Source organism: Perna viridis, chromosome 2 (genome assembly GCF_037379345.1).
Source record: "Perna viridis isolate PV_CMFRI_1.1 ecotype Kerala chromosome 2, ASM3737934v1, whole genome shotgun sequence".
Classification (NCBI taxonomy): Eukaryota; Metazoa; Mollusca; class Bivalvia; order Mytilida; family Mytilidae; genus Perna; species Perna viridis.
Genome location: NC_142446.1, coordinates 51,143,626 through 51,167,437, shown reverse-complemented (window position 1 = coordinate 51,167,437; position 23,812 = coordinate 51,143,626). Strand labels below are relative to the sequence as shown.

The 23,812-nt window shown below is 32.9% G+C and overlaps 1 protein-coding gene across 1 annotated transcript in view; it reads right to left on the bottom strand.

Moving 5' to 3' along the window:
- Positions 1–23,812, bottom strand: part of LOC148625675 (uncharacterized) — a 97,062-nt gene that overhangs the window by 60,196 nt on the left and 13,054 nt on the right. The window contains exons 10-24 of the mRNA XM_088571071.1: positions 22,888–23,192; positions 21,132–21,337; positions 18,953–19,139; positions 16,290–16,751; positions 14,388–14,489; positions 13,307–13,554; positions 10,860–11,179; positions 9,310–9,620; positions 7,221–7,444; positions 5,728–5,875; positions 4,386–4,418; positions 3,846–3,896; positions 2,968–3,192; positions 2,588–2,596; positions 1,686–1,709 (exon numbers count right to left, since the gene is read on the bottom strand). Of these exons, the coding sequence (XP_088427197.1) occupies positions 1,686–1,709; positions 2,588–2,596; positions 2,968–3,192; positions 3,846–3,896; positions 4,386–4,418; positions 5,728–5,875; positions 7,221–7,444; positions 9,310–9,620; positions 10,860–11,179; positions 13,307–13,554; positions 14,388–14,489; positions 16,290–16,751; positions 18,953–19,139; positions 21,132–21,337; positions 22,888–23,192 (2,855 nt within the window). The remainder of the gene's footprint in view (positions 1–1,685; positions 1,710–2,587; positions 2,597–2,967; positions 3,193–3,845; positions 3,897–4,385; positions 4,419–5,727; positions 5,876–7,220; positions 7,445–9,309; positions 9,621–10,859; positions 11,180–13,306; positions 13,555–14,387; positions 14,490–16,289; positions 16,752–18,952; positions 19,140–21,131; positions 21,338–22,887; positions 23,193–23,812) is intronic.

The following is a 23,812-nucleotide window of genomic DNA, read 5'->3' as shown; positions in this document are numbered from 1 at the left end:
ATACAACACAACTGGGTTAAACAGCTACAAATCAACTGCAGAATAATCCAGTAAAAACAATTTCAAACATAACTTAACATTATCCTGGTATTTTGGTTTTTTTTTTCATGCAAGGTCATATTTCTCCACTTAATATTCGAGAAACATAAAATTCATCAAAAGAAAAAATGAAATTAATTTGGGTATTGTATTATTGCAAAAATGACTTTCCGATGCCAATGTGACAAAAAAAATCTTCATAATTTTCTGTACAATGAGTGGACTTTTTATGGAATCATGTGTATGTTATGGAATTTCTGATGTGTATTGCACAAACCTTAGGTGTTCAAAACACTGTAATTGGGAAAATATTTGAAAATTCATCCAATAACCCTACCATGTTTCAAAGTGCTCTTTTAGTAACACTGCACAAGAACAAACCCGAACATACATCTCATTTATTACTCTGCAAAATTTCTAATGCAGGTAGTTTTTGATGGTATTGTCATTCTTTAACATGCGGTGATGTAGCTTTCAGTTACTACAAGCATTCTTAAATTGGATATCTTATTTTGTCTATATGGTGTATGTTGAGATATTCCATGGAGAGAATTGGCTGTATTATTGAGTGAACTTTATGGTGTATTTGTTTTTTGCTTCAGTTCATTTTTTACCTTACATTAAAAGGAGGAAGGTTAAGGTCTAATAAAACAAGTTAAACCCAACCACAGACATACACCTGTCCACAGTCTGAGATGTCGGTCAATAATGTGTTTTTGTGTCATTATTTTACTTCTTTTAGTTTATTTTGAAGCAGACATACACCTGTCCATAGTCAGAGATGTCGGTCAACAACATTTTTTTGTGTTATTATTTTACTTCTTTTAGTTTATTTTGAAGAAGTGTCTTCATTCTGTTACTTTTGTTGTTGGGGATTTCTGAGCTTAGTTAAAGGTGAGTTTACGCTTGTTGAAGACCTTTAAGTGATCTCTAAAAGTATTCACTATTATACCCTGGTGCATTTGTTGGGTTTCATCATACCCTTTCTTTTTTCTATCTCAGAGAACTATTCTAGACATACCCTTTACCTTCCTCAGAGAACTATTCTAGACATACCCTTTACCTTCTCAGAGAACTATTCTAGACATACCCTTTACCTTCCTCAGAGAACTATTCTAGACATACCCTTTACCTTCTCAGAGAACTATTCTAGACATACCCTTTACCTTCCTCAGAGAACTATTCTAGACATACCCTTTACCTTCTCAGAGAACTATTCTAGACATACCCTTTACCTTCCTCAGAGAACTATTCTAGACATACCCTTTACCTTCCTCAGAGAACTATTCTAGACATACCCTTTACCTTCCTCAGAGAACTATTCTAGACATACCCTTTACCTTCTCAGAGAACTATTCTAGACATACCCTTTATCTTCCTCAGAGAACTATTCTAGACATACCCTTTACCTTCCTCAGAGAACTATTCTAGACATACCCTTTACCTTCCTCAGAGAACTATTCTAGACATACCCTTTACCTTCCTCAGAGAACTATTCTAGACATACCCTTTATCTTCCTCAGAGAACTATTCTAGACATACCCTTTACCTTCCTCAGAGAACTATTCTAGACATACCCTTTACCTTCTCAGAGAACTATTCTAGACATACCCTTTACCTTCCTCAGAGAACTATTCTAGACATACCCTTTATCTTTCTCCTAATAATCTCTACAAAATAAACAAAAGCAATTATATTCATAATAAAAATTTATCACCTTTGCCATTAAGGATCATAAAATAACTTATACCAAAATAGATATGTCAGTATGCTTTTAAGAGATGTCCTTTTTATCTAAATACAAAAAGTTGTTTGTTTTTTTTTTTTAAATTTATTGTCTTAGGCCAATAACTTTAACATTCATCAGTAAATCAAATACAAACTAAAAGCTAATGTCAGGGCTCTTGTGGCCTGTAGAACACACAATGAATACATGAGCCCCGATGACTAAATATCTACAAGGTGCAAGTAAAAAAGTCCATACAGTTGTTGATTTATGAAATTTCAAAACAAAATCTAAAATTCACTCAGTCAATGGAGTAAAACCAAACTTTATCATGAACTGTAACTCATCTTGTACTAGCAATACTATGAAATACTACAAGTACAGCCAGAAAAAGCACACCAAAAAGTACCTCAGCTTCATGGAGACTTGTAACTCTCTGAGATTTGATTATTCTCCCTTGCAGCCCTCCAATACTAATTATCTCCCTTCATGCATTTCTACATATAGAGCCAAAACCCCATTTGTAGGGTAGGGGGTATAAAATATACAATATTTTTGTTTACTCATTTAAAATGCACCAAATAAACATGTCATAACATGTGGTAATATTGCTACACAAATAAAACAAAACAACAAGTAATAAATGGTATTTTAATATGCCACAATACACTTTAACCAAATAAATGCTTTCACACTTGTTTTCTGGGCAGGCTCAGATGGCTACACCTTCTGTTTTTGAAAACTTTAACAGATTTCAGCCAAATTTTTACAAGAAAGTGTAGCACATCACTATGGGAAGTAGGAAGAAGTTAATATACTTACTCCAACAAGCTGGAAAAAAAATGAGAGAATCATTAATACAGTATATACTAGTCTTAAGAGTAGTTACAAAACATTTCCACTTACATGTTTCTTCACTTACTTCAATGAAGTGGTCAAAACAAAATACAGTAAAGATAAAAAATAAAACATTTGTTATTTTTTTTTTCATCAAAGCATTTTGCGCCTCTACACAAAAAGTCCTATTACAAAGATTTAAATTTGCAAATGTGTGAACTGTTAATAGACAATAATATAATTTGCTTAAATCTTTTATTTGGCTCATACTAACACACACTTCCATTTACTTTTAACTGTATGAAAGAAAATGATGATGCAAATCATCATGCTACCATTATGTAAATAACCCTATTAGCAAATACCTTTTGGTATAAAGTCAACTTTGAATACTCCACTGCATCGTCTCCTCACAACCACCATACGTGCTCTTCTCTTCAATTTGTAATCACGTCTTCTACAAACAGCAGCACCTAACTTCCTCAACAATTTAATTTTGGTGAGTTTAGACCCAGCTTCAATTTGCCCTGCCAACATACATCTTCTAGATTCCCTTCTACAAGTTATCTCAACATTTTCTTTACAGTCCTCTGAAAAGCCCCAAAAAGTTATTTTTATGCGCAGTTTCAAATTTAACTCTTAGTATAAAAATATATCGGCTGAGGCATCCAAGTCACTCACTACCAACTTGGTGAATAATATATATGACTACAATATATTTAGTTCAGAAATATTGTGTGATTTGTCATTTCAAATTTCAAATCAAACAAGATGCTTCTTTTTGCTGTTTGAAGAAAAAAAACTGTAATTTACAGTAAGGGTATACTTTTGTTAATCACATTCTGAATTTATTCTTGATCAGGAGTTTCTATTCCTGAATACATTCAAACTGACACCAATTTGCATTTAGTTTGCTATATGCTGTTTAAAAGAATTCAGATTTAAGGTTGCAATAAAATCCATTAAGCATTTTTATGACATTTTATGAGCAACTCGACTAGTGTTTATAGAAAAGCAGACGATTCTTACCCTACCAGAGCACCTGACCCATGCTCCCCGTTTTAATGGAGGGTGGGTTGCTTATTTACTTTTGATTCTGTGTGTGTTATTTTGGTTGTTTCATGTTCATTATTGTGTCTGTCTTTTCTTTGTCTAGACATTATCACTGGATTACGTTCTTTTTGATTACTGTTCTAATCATAGTCCCCTTGATTTACCTTTTCCTATAACTTTTATTTCATACCTTTAATATCTTTTATCAGTTCTGGAAGGGGTTTAATTACTGGAGGAGGTGCTGTAATAGAAGACAGTGGTTAGGAAAACAAAGGTAAGATAATTGATAAGAGAAAAACAGTAAGTTAAAGCCCAGGTACTCTCTTCTCTAAAAGTTTTGGTGTTGTCTTTTATAAGCATTTGTCCAATGATAACATTTACAAGGGTTTTCTGAAAGAAGCTAAAATTCTGCTCTGGGTTGTAATTTTATAACCTAAAGCACATGTCAAAAATTACCTGCTTATAATGTATTTTATTATAGGATTACAATTTGATGAGTAAATCATCAGCTAAGGTCTATCACATCACTAGACACATGAAAACCATTCCAATTATAAGATGATACAGGAAATTCTTTTATCTAATAAAAAAAGGTGTTACTTCTAAAATAAAATTATATGTATTTCATAACTATAACAACTGACTGAACTCTGTAAAATAGCAATTTGTTTCTGCAAGATACTTCTCACCAAATATGGTCAGTTTTTAACTTGTCTTATATTTACAATACCTTTGGTTGGTGACTGTTGTATGTCTGGTCGCCCTGCAATTATAAAAAGGAGCACGTAAAAGCTATCTAAAAATGTCATAATACAGTTTAAGCAAACTTAAAAGAAATATCTGAATTACAATACATGTACCAGTTTCTATGTACATGTTGCAATTATCCCTGAAACATTTCTATTTTTTTCGTTCTGTTACAGAAATTAATATAGAATTGGCCTTCCTTTGATCAACTGACAGTCATCTGATTATCTTCCTTAGGTAGTTAACTATACAATTAACAAAGAGATCTAAACAATATATATATATATATATATATATATATGAACAGATGGACAAAGAACAAAATAGACAGAGTGTAAAACACATAACCCATAGATGCCAGCCCCTTTTAATACATTGGTAAACAAAAATTGAATTGTCCATAATTTGGCACTTTTGTCAGTAATTTTCATTAAAATTGAAGTTGACATCTCAGAATTGTTTTGGATGAAGACATATTTTATTCACTATTCGGAAACAATAAGAATTATCCTAATCCAGATCGATAACATTCTTGAAACTTGAATGCACTGCGTGATCCAAATTCCCACTTATTTCACTGGTATCTGCAAGGCATCTAAACGAATAGAATATGTTTCCTAAACAGGGAACAGAAACAATTGGAAATCTGTACATACCAGATGGTTGACCATCAGACCCTAAACTGAAAAAGTGTTGGTGGATTTGTTTGTTTGTTTTTTTTGTACAATGATTATTATTCTAGCTTCCTTCAGAGGCATCTTTTCTGTGATTCAAACATAGGTAAAAATAATAGTTTAAATTATGTAAAAATTATGGACAAGTTGTGAAGGTTGGCATCTATGATAACCCCTAACTATCTATCTTTGCAAGAGTAAGTTGTATACAAGAGCCTCTACAACCAAACTCCTAAACTCACATACCCCACTCATCTTCAAATTAGACACTAAGTCCCAAAAAATCAAATATTCAAGCAGTTAAAGCTACCAACACTTTCATCAAAATTTTTGGAAAAAAAGATGAAGGCACTATCAAGGAGATAAGTATTTAATTTATGATTATTCCTATGTTGGACTCCCAAAAAATATGGAGGAAGCCTTGATAATAATCACAGTGCAAAAAAAAATTAAACAAACAAACAAATCCATCAACACATTTTCAGTTGTTATACACATATTGAAGGTTGGACAGGATAAGTATATCTTCCATTAAAAATGGTTTATAGAGATAAAAACACATCAATTTTTATAATGCCAAGAGTATGAACTAAATTATTTTGGTGAAGAGATAGTCAAGTGACAATACCACAGTAGAGGAATAGTACCAACCTCTTTTAACACATTTATTGGCTTCACAAACAAATGCAGGGTCCTTGCACTTTAATAACGATTCTTCCATATCAGCAGTACCATCACCCTTGTCTACACATATGACGCCTTCACCACATTCAGCTTTTTCTGGAAGTCTATCTCCAATCTGTTAAGGCAAGTATTTAAGTATCAGTCTTTATAAAAATCAGACAGACGGTGATTAATGCATGTCAAAAACCCACCAAATTCAGTTTTATTTCTTGTTCAGAAACCATTATAGATCACATAATGTCTTAGTTGATTTCAGTGGGAGGTTAAACTGTAGTTTTCTAAAAAGTACAGATCTAATTACAGACAGGAATACTGTCACATAAAAATATAGCATATGTCGACCAAGAAAGCATCATCTGATCCATGGGTTTTTCTACACCATGAATCACCCTACCATAGGCGATGTCTGAATTTTGTATGGATTGGCACTTAAAATAATCATACATTAAAGACAAGACCAACAAGTCCTTACCAGTGTGGGTATAAAAATGACTGCCAGCATGAACATTTGATTTTATCAATAAAATTTTTTGTTAAATTACAAAAAGCAAATTATGCTCATTGTAAATAGACAAAGACCACTGCTCGGATGTAAAACCCCAACAAACAAACAAACAAGACAAAAACCATGAAATTGCATGCATTGTTGTGCTGGGTATATACCATCACTCATACAAAAAGTTGATATTGGACAGCAACCAAAATCTCCATCTATATAAAGCAACACAACAAATTTGAAATCAATTGATCCATTAGGAGCAAGATTTATGTGATGAAAGTTTTCTCTATCATTCCATATAGTGAGTCCCATTAAACAGAAAGTTAATTGCATCCTCAATTGTTACAATGTATGTCCCATCTACATTGAGCCTCACACACAGAATTGGAATTCAATTAATCTTTTAAGACCCAAGATAACTGCAACAACCATCAGGTAGGTGAACGGATGGAATAACAAGGCGATTCCAATATATTCATCCACTTGTTAAGTTGGGGTATAAAAACCTATTTTTCCTAACAAAAATCTGATATTGGAAAATGAATGTTCATTTTTGAAACATTACAAAGTATCCCTGTTTAGTGTGAAGTAATATATCTTGAAATCAAAATAGTTGTAGTATATTAAATTGGAAAGAAATACCCTAACAGTGTATGTGTTAAATAACATTAAGATTAACAAGTTACAAGTAGTTGAACTTCTGAACATCAAATGACTTTTCTAGCATTCTTTGCTTAGGTTAGCATATTCTGATTATCCATGATAAAGTGCTTTCTATTATACAGTTCATTCCATTTGAATCACAGATTGGGGTTCCATTATTGGTTTGTACCAAGCAGTTCTTCTCATAGGACCAACCGGAAGTAGAATAAGAAAAAGTTTGTTCTTACCGATTGATGGAGAACAAGCAAGATTTTTCTTTCGCTCTTTTTGCCAAAAAAGGCCATGACATCATACTTACATTCAACTTAATTTCCAAATTACCCATAGGATAGGCACATGTGGGCTTCAAGCATTCTTCAGCTGGAACACATTTTCCATTCTTTTCCACCTTCCCTTTTTCACAGACACAACCTTCATCGGGTACTTCTGCACATTCAGCTTCAGTTTCCTCTTGGCTCTCCAAACAAGATGGGATACATGTTGCTTTAGGTGAGTAAACAAATGTGTCTGGGCATTTAAATGCTGAAAAAGGCAAACATCATAGATCCTTAACAACAATAAGAGTACATGTTAAATCATAACACCAGTTGGTTATTACCTTAAGGTTGGATATTTTTGTATATTTATACCCATGATTTTGAGACCTCAACATTAATTTATTTCTTAACAAGAATATTTTTATGTCAATAAAATAAACCAGCCTTTTCGTACAATATATGGTTAATTCATCTTGCTAATTGTAGTTTCCTACTTTCCTTAACTACAGGCTACTGTATAGCAGGTAATTTTCCCTGGGGGCTAATTTTGATGTACTATTTAAGAGTAATCAAGGGAACCAAGGTTATAGTGGTAATCAAAAGAATGTAATCCAGGGACAAAGACCAGACATGGAAAACAGACATACACAACAAAAAACATAAAGTAACTAAAATCGTACATACAAAGTAACAAAAGTAAATGAGCAACTATAAACTGGGAGCATGGACCAGGTGCACCGGTAGGGTAAGCGTCCTCTGCTTTTCTAGAAACACCCGCCAACTTGCTCATAAAAAGCTGTATGTCTTAAAAACACCAAAATAAATTCTGCCGAATATGGGCACACATACTTAAGCAAGGGGACTTAAAGTTCGTTGTGGACACAACAACTGGTTTGAACACAATATAGCACAAAATTGAAAATTCAAAGAGGAAAAAAGTTCTGCTAATCAAAGACCTTTGCTTGGATCCCTTAAATAAAAAGTCATAAGAATTAAAAATCTGATAAAGGTATCGATTTAAAAAAAAACCAAAAAAACTTGAATCAAAAATAATAAAAGTTGATATTTTTTTATGTGGACTAATGTCATATCCTTATAACACCAATATGCCTAAAGATAACTTTACCCTGTAAAAACTTAAAAACATTAGGCCAGTGAGTGTAAACAGTACTAACAAACCAGTCCTCACCCACCAATTCATAAACCATCAGGCCAGGCAGTGTGAACAGTACTAACAAAGCAGTGGGTAATTTAATACTGAATTTCAAACAGAACACATCTGAATCATCAAAATCTGATTAATGATAAACTTTTTCTATTAATTCTAATGATAACATCCATTTCCCCCTTTTAACCCTTTATTTTCAAAAAGGATAGGGCAAAACCTTCTAATAACTACAGGGCCCTCCACCATGTCCGTAGAATCTATGTGTTAAATATTCAAAAAGATCATATAAGTTTTAATCAAGTTATCAAAATTAAACGAAAGTTAATAGACGCCACTGACAACAATGACAAAAGAGTGATACCATTTTAGGACTGAAATCTTTTTTTGTAGTCGTATAAAAATCTTTTGATAAGAATTGAATGCAAATAGCATGTATAATTTGTTAAAGAAAAAAGTGGGGGAGGGAATGAGTTTTGGCATCAGTAATCTAATTCCAAGGGTCATTACCAAGCAAAAAATCAATTGATAAGAACAAAATTTTAACTTGATCTGTAACTTGTCATGGATAAGCAATGTATCAAATATCAAATGAATTACTGCAAGCATAATGAAAAAAACTTCTTAAGACTGATTTGCCAGAAAGACTGAGAGACAGGCTATATGATGGATACTCAGAGTGCAAACCTTAAGTCCCCTTCAACAAATACCTGGTAAGGGAATAACAACCAAAGAAGTATTTTGCTTTCATTGATCTTATACCTGTAAATTAATTAGAGATTAAAACATGACAATTTTACTCATTCACCCTTTCATCAACAAGTCACACCAATAACAAGGTTAAGGACTGATAAGTTTGGAGGCTTATACAAGGGTGTTGTTATTGATATGTAGAATAGCATGGATATCAGTATTCAATACCCATACAAAGTAATAAAGATTAATTCAGGAATAGTCCTACTTACGACAGTTTGCTGTTCTCCTCCAGCTTGGATCTACTTTTGCCATACTATCTATAGTTTTAAGAGCAATTAAGAATTCTTCCAATGTGCTGCAGTGTGCTTTTGGATCATCTTTGGTTTGGCAAACATCAAATACACAACTATCCAGCATCTCCTTCAATTTGACAATATCCTTCTTTTCTAAATCTACAATGGCCTCAACAGCTTTTTTAAACTGACCACTTTCAAGTTTCAATAAGCCACATTTATTCAATTCTTTGGCAGCTGCTTCATCTTCAGGTTTACAAGAACTGAGTGGAGGAGTGCCTTTGCAGCTGAAAAGGTAAACTTTGATATCAGACAAAAATATGCTTTACAAGGTGCAGTATGAGTGCAGATGTTGATTTTCTTAACAGCTGGGGCAATTGGGGACACTATATCTAAATGCCTGTTATCGTGACAAAATTTTCACAAGCATTTATGTATTTTCACATGGACACAAACTCGTCTATGTGAAGGCATTTACTAACATCTATAAATATGCACATATGCAAATTTTCATTTAGTCGAGACCCAGTGCAAATTTACCTTTCCACATGTGCAAATGAATTACAATAAATATTTTTTCTATACTGATATTATACTGATATATGTTTGAGCAGACAGCTGAACTTAATTACACCTGTTTTTGACCAATAAAGTGAGAATATTGAGCAAATAAAAACAAAAGATACCATTTAGCCCTATTAATAATCTAAACTTGTAACTGTAGCATGTTATTAATATGCCACTGAAAGCTTGGAGAAAAAGATGATACATGTATGTTGAATAATGAATGGTGGGCCAATCTTTTTACTTCTAAAATGTTTATGATGCAACCATTTTGTATGTGTTCCATTTTTTTTTTAATCAAGTTACCATTGTATTCAAATACCTTCAGATTTTCATTGGTGTGCAAGATATCCTGTTGAACTTATGGTAAGAGTAATCAAGGGAACCATGGTTATAGCAGTAATCAAAGAGTAATCAAGGAAACCATGGTTATAGCAGTAATCAAAGAGTAATCAAGGGAACAAAGGTTATAGCGGTAATCAAAAGAATGTAATCCAGGGACAAAGACCAGACATGGAAAACAGACATACACAACAAAGAACATAAAGTAACTAAAATCATACATACAAAGTAACAAAAGTAAATGAGCAACTCAGACTCCATTAAAAACTGGGAGCATGGACAAGATACACCAGTAGGCTCAGCATCCTCTGTTTTTCTAGAAACACCCACCAAGTTAATTATAAAAAGTCAAGTCCGGGTTAGACGAAAGAGGAGAGGAAAACTATAAAGCGGAATATTAGTCACACTTATTTTTTATTAGATATCAGTCGGAGATTAGCTAAATGTTTGCTAAAGTATTAAAACCAAACCAACAGCCCATTTAAGGCAATGCTAGTAAAGAACCCATAGTCATATTTCCTAACGTTGATGTGTAAACTATCAAGGATAAATTTGTGGGAGAAAGTATCTGTTGTTACATTAAAATGTAAATTAATACTATAAATAGAAAATTTACAAACCTTGGAACATCCTGGCCTGCAGATATCCAACTTTCACCAATTAAATGATGGAATTTCCTGTTAGGATCAACAAGTGTTCCATCCTTTAATGAATAATCATTTCTGGCATTCTTGTCACAGTTTCCACAAATGCCTTGAATTCTTCCAGAGTAAGCAGTAAAGGGGACAGTGACAACTACCATGTGTCTGGCATCAAATTTCACCTCTATTTCACACTGAACATGTCTAATGGTCAAGTATTTACCATTCCTAACTACCTTGATTGTATTAGAATCATCAATTTCAAATCTTTCTGGTATGTTGAAGACTGTGCCATCAATCTATCAAGAAACAAATCAATAATATTGTACGTTATTTCAATGTATACTCAATAACATTTAGTATTTTAGCGGTCTGTCTAAAAAGTATAAAAATAAATTCCACACAATTTTTACTCTGAGCTTAAGCAGTTAGTGCACCAATTAGCATTTGCCAAAATTAAAATTGGCAAAATTTTTCTTGAAATGTTTTTTTACCAGAGGGTATGCTCCAGTTGCAAGTTTTTCCAGTAAAAGAATTCTGCATAGTTATGTAATGCATTGTACCATGGTTTCTTTTGTATCTAAGACTGATTCCCAGGTTTTTTTTTACAAAATAGAACAAACTAGAAATCTGTGAGCAATAGCTCACTAATGATACCCCCCCCCCCCTTTCCATCATGATATCAGGAACATAAACAGTCTTCTTTAAACAGGAAGTTATTGTCGAATTTGTCTGAAAATGGATCTCACTACATGGAATACCCACAGAAAGAATGTTACTATTTCAAGCAGCTGTGATGAGTAGTTGCTGAGAAAAGTGTGAGTAAAATTTCAACTTTCAAAAATATAGTAAAAAAATAAATAAACTTCTCAGTAAACAGGAAGTCTTCACTGAATTTTTCCGAAAATGGATTCCACCATATAATAAATATGTTAAAAAATTTTCAAGTTGTAGTGATGAGAAGTTGCTTAGAGAAATGCAACAAAAATTTCAACTTTCAAAATATGTAAAAATTAAACAAAGTCCTCTGGAAACAGAAAGTTGGTGTCTATTTTTTCAGAAAATGAATCCCAATGTATGGCATACCTTCAGAAAAAATGTGTTTAATTTTAAGCTGCTCTGATGAGTAGTGGCTGAGAAAACTGTGACAGAAAAAGCACTGAAACAAAGACACACAGAACATGTACAAGGGTAAAACAGTATACCCTCTATCCTTCTAAGCAGGGGTATAAAAAGACTCTCTTCATTGACACACAGCTATAATATGATTGGTAAATCAACACAACTTTATCAATTTTTCCAATAGAATGGGTAAATCTGGAAATAGATCATGAAATGGACATTGGTTTGATACTTGTGCATTTGAGATATAAAGCATTGCTAAAAAAATTTGAGGTTCATAAATATGTTATGTTTCATGGATGTCAAAAAACCACAGAATTCAATTTTATTTTCAATTCAGAAACAATTACAGACCACATAACCACTCTTAATTTTTCATTCTGTTGCTGCTCTTTAGAGATAATAATCATATAGATTGTACAAGGAATTGGCACCTTGCAAGAGTTATCTTTCTTTGGTTTGGTTGATTCAAAATACAATTCTGTCTGCAGAAACAACAGAAGTTACTTTATGGTGTCTGTAGATGAAAAAAAAATGGATAGTTTGTTCTGTTGGCTTATCTGCACCATGAATCACCCCTATTGGCAGTATCTGAATCATACATAGACTGGTACATATGTACTTAATACGATTCCGAAAATAGCCCCGAAAAGTGACAAACAGATGTATAAACAGTAGGAACTTTATATAACGCTATCCTGTTGAGAAAGGGCATTAAAGTTTATAACTGGAGTGTACAAAATACAAAGAAATAATAAAAAATAGGGGTTAAAAAGAACAAACAATTAGAGAGGTACAGAGAAAACCTAGCTAAACCAAACCTTGAATAATCTCGAAACCTGTCTTAACCAGACACATCTTAACGTAGCTTTATATCTATTTAAAGGAATTTTGAACTTTGGTAAACAAAACACTTGTCTAAACCAGACACTTCTTAAAGTCCCTTTATATACAATGTATGCCCTATCTTCATAAAGCAACATTTCAAATATGAAAAAAATCCATCCATTGGAAGCCAAGATTTTAGTGACTAAAATTTTCTCTCATTTCAAATAGTAAAAAAATGACAAAGTCCCATAAAACAGGAAGTTGATATTGGGAGACATATAAGATAACTCACAACACATGTTCCATCTATATAAATCCACATAACAAGTGTGTAATTACAGCATCCTTTCAGAGCAGAGATAACTGTGAGGAAATTTGGACAGGCAGACAAACAGACAGACAGACAGACAGACAGATGAACAAGGGGATTCCTATGTACCATTCACTAGCTGAGTGAGGCCATAACATGAACCTACCCTTAGTTTACCATCTGTACTGAAACTGAATACTTGGTTGGTACTTTTGAAATGAACATATACAGCTTTGTTGTAAGCCACAGGTTTTGGATTCCTCTTCTCTTGTTGAACTTCAACCATGTAGTAACATTTATCTTCTTTGTCCGTATGTTCTGACAAGATGTATTTACATAGACCCATGAAGTGTACCATAGCGCCATCTGATGTTTTAATGTGTGGATCACCAGCAGAAGTACAAGTACATAACTCTGTAATATAAATATGCCATGTAAATGTAATCCCTTACTGTCAACCAAGTTATTGTGGGGACAACTTAGTTTTCACTTATTTTGCAAGGAAATAAAATGAAAATAAAAAATATTATAAATAACTGTTAATAAGTCCTTTTATTATGAAATGAAAGTTTAATAATGTGTAATTCGCAAAAATAAATAGCAGCAAAATTGAATTGATGTATGGAACACAAAAATAAGTTGGTTATGGTATATTTATATCTGGTATGATGGTACTTTTAAAATGTAATCTCATCTTGAATATAATTTCCGAAAAAGTAAAAATTTAAGGTTGTGCAGAGAAGAAACTTAAAATATAATGTGATACATTTACAGAATTTCCATTCATTTTTTTTTGTGATTTTGCACCATTGATTCTCAAAATTAGTGATTTTGCATAAAATATTAAATTCTTACCAAACCTAATACATGTACATTGTTTCACAATCTTCAAGTACATTGTAGTAGCAAAGTTGTGGAAATTGTGTTCTAATGTACTTTTCCAACTGGCAATTTGCATCAATTCTTTCAGTTGGATAATGGAATCAGCCAAAAAAAATATTCAATTGTTGATGGACAGACAGAAAGACAGAAAAATGGACAGATGGATGGACAAAATGAAAACTAAAGGGCACCACATCAGTGATGCAAGACCCTAACAAGTGGTTCCTGACAATTATTGTATTCGTTCTGTATCTTTAGGAACAGCTATAAACTTGTTCAATCAAGTGAAAATGTTAGAAAGTCCTTGACTACCCTTTCAGGTCTGGTACAAACAGAATTATACTTAGTATATAAAAGTCACTTACTAGAACATCTGACAGCAGGATTTCCACTAAAACCACGAGGACAGACACATTTCCCTCTCCTAAAGACAGCATTTACTCCACAGTTTTGATAACAGTTCTTTGCTACAAATATACAGTTGAAATAGAATACTGCACTCCAATTAAACAATCATTTATCCAACAGTTGTGGAACAAAAAGATGAATACCTTGTAGAATTTGCCTAGATATTTGAGTGTTGGGAAGGCAAGGAGCAATGGGTTATTTGACCTTTCTGGCTGGAAATGACCTATTCATCAAAAATAAAATCATATGGTTTCTTAACAAATGGCCTATTCAAATCGTGAATATCTTAGAAAATCCTGAAAATGGCCCCTTCTCAAAATTTCCTCCCCTACAGTAATGTTTACAGATAGAATACTATTTTATAGTATAGACATCAATACAATATAGTGCAACTTTTTAAAGTTTGACCCTTTTGATAGCATAAGTTCAGTTGAACCTTTTGCCAAGGTGAGCTTTAAAGCACTAGCACTTCTAAGGTATTAAAGTAAGGTCATATTAGATTTAATGCTACTGATCTTGAATATACCCCATTGTGACTCCTGTTGGGGAGGTGCAATTTTGTTGCTAGACTATAACCGGATTACACTCACCTGCAAAATGATGAATGCTGCTGGTTGAGCAAGACATGTTTACCCTCCCTGAGCACCTAATGTCCCTCCCAATTTTTTTGTTGGAATTCATATTGTTAGTGCTTTAGTTTTTTGTATTACATCTTGTTTTCCTTATCTTCAGTTCTTTTATATAATGTATTTTATTCACTTTGTTACGTAGTGTGTGTAGATTGTTTTTATTTCAAGTTTTCAGGTTGGTCATGTATTTGGATGAGGTAACTGACTGTTCCATTGTTCAAGTTTCAGTATTTTTTTTCAATATTTGGAATCACATCCATATTGATATGATATGCATATACATGCATATCAAATTTTATAATAACGTGACAATAGATTCTTTAGCAAATCTTGATCTGAAGGACACAGGCTTTAACTAAAACACCACCCATTATTTTATAACACAAAATTCTGATACATCATCAAAACATGTCTTATTAAGAGAATCATTTTACTTTAAAACAAAATACTCCAACTGGTTCTATCATAAATGTCTGAAAGAATATTACTCATGTCATTAGGATCACAAAAACATTTTTACATTTTTCAATTCCATCTTGGGTATAAAACAGCTCTGTGGGCCTAATGTCAATATAGTTTAAGTGTTTCATTTGGATTGAATAAATGTTACAATAAAACAACCTCTCTATTAGGCAAAACTGAACAATTTGTAAATATTTATCACATTACTGACAATGTTGACCTATCTAAAAACTTTTAATCTCAGTAGAGAAAGTGAACAAAAGGCACAAAAATTTATATTTCCTTTGAGGCAAAACAAAAACGCAGTAATGTAAATTGTCAATCAAAGTCTAACAATGATCTACAAAACAATACAACCACTAAAACTAGAGAAACGATGAGCAATCTCACTAAATTTATACCCCCCACTCTCCCATTCTGTAACATGCACCTTTTGACCTCCAAATATTGAGTTGGACCAAAATCTAATAAGAGAATGGGAATATGTCATAAAGATTCTGTGAAAATTTCAGCAAAGAAGAGTAACTGATAAAAGATGCGACCATCTGTGAAACTGACGAAAGGGAATGAAGGATGGACAACCCTATCACTGTTTACCCACCATTGCCCTCACTTGCAAAACAGGGGTATAAAGATAAAAGTAGTAGACCAATGGTTATACACAATTCAATGACAGCCAATACAAGTATTTGTAGAAGTGAAATCTCATTCTTGCAGGGAGATCTAGGCTAAAACACAGTAAATGATTCAAAACTGTACATAGCTTACCTGGTGACCTGTATGAAACTGTAAATCTTCCTCTGCAATTGCCTTTTACATAAAATTTGCCACCTTTGTTGGGTACTTTTAGATTGATTTTGTTACAACTTCCTTGTATGAATCTGCCTCTCCTTCCTCTTCTTCCACCAAAGCCTCTGCCTCTGCCTCTACCTCTACCTCTGCCTCTGCCTCTGCCTCTGCCTCTGCCTCTACCTTTGAACTTAATTAATCTTATATTAGGTGATGGGATCAACTTCACATTATACAACTTTGCTGCGCCTCTGACATAACAAGTTGAGAATCTTTTATTAAGATTCCTGTTCCTTCTGAAATTTTTGTTTTTTCTTCCTCTGCCTCTACCTCTCCATCTTCTCATCATGTTCCACAACCATGATTTACGTCTTCTACTCCGTCTTGGTTTTCGTCCTCCACACCTTACTACTCTAGTTTTAAGACATGATGCAGGAATTTCTATAAAAAAGAAAGAGAGAGAAAATGATAAGAATATACAATGAAACCTGTCTAAATCATACACTTTTTTTAAAAGCCCTTAACATTATTTCAAATGCATTTTAACCTGTGTAAACCAAACTGCTGTTTTAGGGGGTAGATCTAGGGTAAGGGAAATAACTCTTGAAATCAGTGATATGTTAACATCATATTCATTTTCATCAAAGATAGGCATCACTGACAGAAAGAGTAAAAAATAGCCAGACATTGACAGACAAATTTAGCAAATGATTGACGATTGGACATAAAAAATTGTCAACCCTTATAAATAACAGTCTGCGTGGTTTTATTAGTGTACTAACATCCTGTCTACCTGTCTCCTAATTGTTTATAAGAAATTAATTGACAGGTGTGCATCAATATTAAAAGTGATTAGTTAATTGCATAATTAAATGAACGGTACATGTGTACACAAATTAATTGAAGTAACTTGGAGAATTTTCATACAATTATTACTTGATTTAAATGAGAAAAAGATTGACAAATACATCATTTTCCTGCCGATCTGTTAGTGGTAATGAAAGTACATGGTGCTGAAACTAAGAATCAGTCTTAGTTTGTAATTATTAATTTACCGATTGAATCCTTTCAACACAGAAGTTAAAAACTCATTTAAATCAATATACAAAATGTTTTCCTGATTTTCTTTCATAAATAATCAACATTTTTTTCATCATTCAAAAGTTTTTGGCTGTTTGCCTATGAGATGAAAAAGTCCAAGAGATACAATGTTTTGTTTACATGTTACAAGTTAGTACATCCATGTGTGGTTGAAACCAAACCTGTTCACTGGTTCAGATACTTTGTAAAAGACAGAGTATATGATGAAATAACACTAATTCCAATATTTATCTTTAAAAAACTACCAAAAAAAGTTGTTTTTTTGTTTTTGTTTTTTTTAAAGTTCATTCTCGATCTAAGCATGTAAAAGACTGACACAAATGTCTGATGAAGTTTGATAAAATGACCGACATGGGCTGTCAAAAAATTTCCCAACCCTTGATCACTGATAAAAGTAAAATATTCATGACATTTAAAAATGGTTATCTACCTTGTTTTCAGAATTGTCCTGGTTAGAAAAACAAGATATGCTATATATTGGGTTTGTCTTTTTTTTAGTTTTTTTTTATAATAGAATAAATACACTGCCATTGTTTTTTTCTTTGTAGTGATTTCTGACATTTTACTAAAAACCATGTTCTAATGTCAAACCAATTAAAATTTATCAGTAAAGTTACTAAGGGTAATTTTCAGTTAAGCATAAGTAATATATAAGACCAACATAAAATAATTTCTTGATTTTCAGATCCTCTCTAATATCTTTTGAAGTCCTGTTCATAATGCAGTATTTAAAAAATATAAAACAAATTCATCCAGACTATTAAGAATACAAAAAATACTGTTCAGGGACAAGAAAGGCTTTAATAGTCTCTCTCCTATTATGATTAAGTTGCATGGGAACAAAATGAATATTTTGCCAATACATGTATATAAAATTACTCATATGATGCTTAAGTGTAAGTACTTTTAAGAATCAGGCAAAATGGGAAAAATCAGAAACATGCATGTCAAACCCTACCGATCTGACAATACAATTTCACTCATGGATGCTTTATCTGTTTGAAAAGACCATCATTTGATCTCTGCATCATTGAATTTGATCAGAAATTTTTCAATAGAATTATAGAAAAATGAGGTTTTTGACAGAGTTATCTGCCCTTGAAATGTTAATTTTCAGTGCATTTCAATGAAATCGTGTCAATGATGCAGCATGGTATGGAAAATCTTGTCTGTATTCCTGGATTCTTATTGTGCAAATAGTCAAATTACATTATCAAAATGGTGGGGTTTTTTTCATACCACGTTTCACCCACCGCCTGATTCTTACAAAGACTGACACTTAAGCCAACATCTTCATAAGTAACATCCAAGATTTGCTATGTGAAAACACCTTATTGATTTTGATCAACATCTCAAATAGGAAGTGAAAATAAAGACTGAAAGTTTCAATAAATTCCATTCAGTATTGAAGGAGAAGCAATGGATAAGAGATGGGTACCCATCTGTGTAACAGAAGGAAGGAAAGAAGACAGACACTCTTATAAAAAATTACCATCCACTTTGTAAGTGGAGGTATAAAAGAACCAATTAATTGAACAAACCTGTACAAACATCATTAAAGACTCTTTCAAATCCAGTTTTACATTTGCATCGGAATTTTCCTCCTTGAGCAACACACACTTCATTTTCAGAACAGCCATCAGGATTATTATAAATTACTCTAAATTTACCACCAGCTTGGCAGACAGCTTCATATGTGCAGTCATTTTCTCTTTTTACTGCTCCAACCTAAGAAAAAACAACCATTTTAACAGTTAACTGAATGATTAATAACAACAAAAGTCATCTCCATGGTTATCTATATGAATTTTAAAGTTTATAAGTTTATTTTTGTCTTTGAAAATGCATGATTCATCCTGTTCTAAAGTTCAAAGGGGTATAATTCCCACAAAATTCAGTAGATCGTAAATTCCTGGTAATATGCAAAACTAAATGTCACAGCGTAACAACCTACAAAAGTTTCATGGAATTTACGGTAGTTTCCAAGGAGTTGCACTAAGGAAAGTGGATAGGGCAAAAACAATACATCTCCCCACTAAAGTGGGAGATGGGGAGACATAATATACCTTTAACTTCCACAGTATGTAAGTTATAGACTAACTTGGAAAAGAATTTGACATGTATTAACTCCATCCAAATAAACCATGTATATAACATGTTAAATGTGTTGTCAGGCCATAAATGTAGAGGTGACTGGTTCCCTAAAAAGTGATAATAAACCTATGACACCTACCAGATATTATTCTTGTTAAGAAAAAATGTATACAAATTCTCAGTTTCAAATTAGTCCTCCTTTGTCACAGACTTAAAAAAAAAAGTGCAAGTGGTCACATGTCCAAAAAAAAAAAATGATGTAAAATTGTTTTTAGTTTTCCTCAATCTTTTTAAATTAAAGTTACAGTAAAACCAGTCTACAGAACCTCCTTAGGATAGAGTTTGTTTATTTAGGCCATACCAAAAAAAAAATGCCTAGATTCTCAGGCCAATTTTTAAAAAAAATTGTGGCGGGAGGGAGGGTTATTGTTTTTTTTTTATCAGAAACAAGTTTTCTTTTTTTTTCAGAAATTTCATTGAATTGAACAATTCTGTAAACGTACAGGATGTTGAGAAGTTAAATAAAATACTCAATGACGTACAGGATGTTGAGAAGTTAAATAAAATACTCAATGGCATTAAAACTTTACTGGAATTTGAGATGTGGCAAGATATAAGCGCCATCTCTCCACCAAGAGACACACTTTCGTTTTTAATGATCAATGTTAAATAACAGCTTCATTCGTATCATATTATTTACCTTTCTGTTAAGTGCACAAACAAATCCGTTAACTATTTAAAAGTAAACTGGATATGAACATTTCCAAAACAGATATGAAATTTCTGGTTTTTACCGTAATAAGAATCACAGATGCGGGAGGGTTTTAGGGATGTGACAGTGCCTAAGAACCTAGCATATTTTTTTTTTTAGCCTTATAGTAATAGTTTACACAGGTTCAAAACCGTTTTGAATCTGATGTGAAAAGACTTCTGATTAATGTTTGGTTTATACAGATTTCTGGTTTATCCAGGGTTTGGTATAGACAGGTTTTATTGTATGTAATACATCTTTCAAAGAAATTTGTTACTAAGAATGAACTACCTCAGATTCTATTTTTAGTGAACATGCTCATTATACCCACACAGCCACATTTGCAATCTCCTGTGCAGACGATGTATAATGCTATTTTAAAGCTTTACACTTTTGGATAACTCAGTGCTGAACACTTCCCCTTTTATGCAAATTCATGCAGTGCACAGGAAATAGCTTTGGGACTTTGTAATGAGAAGTGCTAAAATCTTTCATTTTTTCACATCCTGTATAGCAGAGCCTATAAGCCAGCAGAGTAATATGACAGAATCAGGAAGCTTGTAGGTCTGCAGAGGAATTTGAAACATTTTCACTTTTTTGGAAAAAGCCAGTCCTTACATCCCAGTTAAGGGATTGATTTCAACAGAAATCAGACAAGGAGGGAACAGGTTCTGTTGAAATCAATCCCACAAAAGCTTTATTGCCACTATCAATTTACCCAAATTTGAAAGAAATCTGTCGTCTGATGAAAGTGTAACAGACAGACAGACAGGGTAAAAACATTACAATGCCCTATCATTGTGGGATGGTGAGACATACTTCTGCAAACAGATTGCTAATATTAACATTAAGAAAAGCGAGTAAAAAATAAATACCGGGAAATACTCATCCTCAGTAAAACATCCACATTTATCTTTGGAAATACAACCCTTATCACCATCAAAATAAAACCCTTGATCACATTCACAGCCCTCTTCTGCATCTTCATCAAGACAGTCTTCTTTAGAAGGATTGGGATTTTCACAAGTCCGCTGGCATTTCATTTTAGGCTCAAAGTGGGAATTAGGACCACATTTCTTTTCTGAAAATAGTAATGAACATTTGTGGCAAAAATCTATATATCCTTTCGAAGAGATTTTACCTACTAAAATAAGGGACCAGTTATTAATATGCACAAGACTTTTTCTGCTTGAACTCTGAACATGCCAGACCCTTAAGTGTAATACTCTTCACATGCAAGCAACTAGCAATTTCAACTTCTTTCCTGCAAACAACTGAAAATTACAACTTTCCTTCATGTCTTATTTCAAATATAAAGGTTAAAACACTGTATTATTTGAATTTGTTATTTATTTATATTAATTAAAACAAGAGGCTCCCAGGAGCCTGAATTGCTCACCTGGTTCAATTTTAGCCTTTCGAGGGCAGTAACTCTAATAAGGAGTTGTCCGACAATTTTGACTCCATTTGATTCACTGGAGACTTTTGCAAGCCTTATAATAAGGATCATTACAGCAACTGAAAGCTATTGGCTAAACCTAATGGATTGGAGATGTATGCAAAAATCTGCTGTCTGACTCCATTGTTCTATTTTTCGGAACAGCAGCCATGTTTTTTAACCGATCAAAAATCCGAACATTCATTTTGTTAAGGATATGCTATAAAACAAAACTATTAACTATCATTGAATTTTAAAGAATAGTTTCTGAGGAGAAGATTTGTAAAGTAACAACATTAAAAACAGCAAAAAAATGTCCCAAAAGGGCAATAATTCCAACATGGGTAAACAGACATTCACCAAAATATAACCACAAATAGATCTCATCAAGATGAATACTTTTACAATTGTCAGAATTTGGTTAAACCTAACTTTTTTGGAGATAAATGCAAAAATCTGCTGTCTGACCCCAATGTTCTATTTTTAGTAATGGCAGCCATGTTTTAACAGATAAAAAATCCAAACAGTCATTTTGTTAAGGATACCCTATAAAACAAAATTGCCAACTTTCATTGAATTCTGTAGAGTAGTTTCTGAGGACAAGATTTTTTACAGTAATAACATCAAAAACAGCACAAAAATTTGATCACAGACAGATCTCATCATGCTGAATACTTTTACCTGATGTCAGAATTTAGTTTAACTGAACTGTTTTGGAGATATATGCAAAAATCTGCTATCTGATCGCTATGTTCTATTTTTAGTAACAACAGCCATGTTTTTTGAAAGATCAAAAATCAAAACACCATTTTGAGAAGGACACTCTAAGCAACAACCATCTTAAGTTTCATCCAAATCCATTCAGTAGTTTCAGCGGAGAAGATGTTTGAAGAAATTGTTAACGACAACGAACGCCAAGTGATGGCAATAGCTCACATGGCCTACAGTCAGATGAGCTAAAAATAATTTATAAGACTACCCCTTACTAAGGGGGTTGGTCATGCTGTCATGACTAAGTGGTTAGTCAGATTTCTTTGCCTTTTACCAAACCCCTTAGCCATGCTGACATGACCCTTTTAAAAAGGCTTAGTAGTACAAATTGATTTTTTATTCTGGTTTTCTAAATTCTAAATTCAAATAATACCTTTTTTTTTTAAACAAGATTTATAATATCATTTAAGAACAATACTTACGACAAAACTTAGCTGATCTCCATGGGTTAAATTTTTTCCCATTATCAATACAGTATCTCTCTAGTTCTTCAAAAGCATTACATTTTGCCGCCTCCTCTTTTTCTTTGTTTCCAAATGCTACAAGTACATCCACTTGACAATCTTCATATAAATCCTTAGCCTGGTTTTTATCAAATAGTAAGCATCCTTTGAAAAATGTATTGTGGACAGCTGTCTCTGGATCCATTTTACCGCAATTTTCTGGACTTGCCAACTTGATTTTCTGCTCTGGAGTTGGCACTGGCGTAGGAAGAGTTTTAGTACATCTAGAGAAGACAATACAAACTAGGTTACCTGATTGCAGAAAAAAAAGAACAATTGCAAAAAGAACAATTAATATATCAGCAACAAGAAGTGGTTTTCTAACATGTAAAACCTTTGAGTTTGAGGGTCTCCCTTTCTTTCAATAATAACTACATTCCTTCATACTGCAAACCTTCCTATAAAGTTTCATCAAAATCCATTCATCAGTTTTAGTAGGTTCAACATATGATACTCTTCTGACAATGATCTTGCTCACAATACCCCACATCCACAGATTTGCACTCTTTAAAAAAAATTCATACAAAAATAACAAGAGGCTCCCAGGAGCATGAATCGCTCACCTAGTTGAATTTTGTCTTTAAAGGACAATAAATTTAACAAGAAGTTGTTCAACAATTTTGACTCAAAAAGACTTTGGTAGGACTTATAATAAGAATAATTTCAGCAATTGAAAGTTTCTTTCTATCTATCATAGTTTTCAAGATAATGGCTGAAAACTGTTAAAAAAAACCTGTCATTTTTCCCCTTTCAAGGGCATTAACTCTTACAAGGAGTCGTCCGACAACTTTTATGCCTGAAGACTTTTGTGGTCCTAATAATAAGGATCATTTCAGCTATTGAA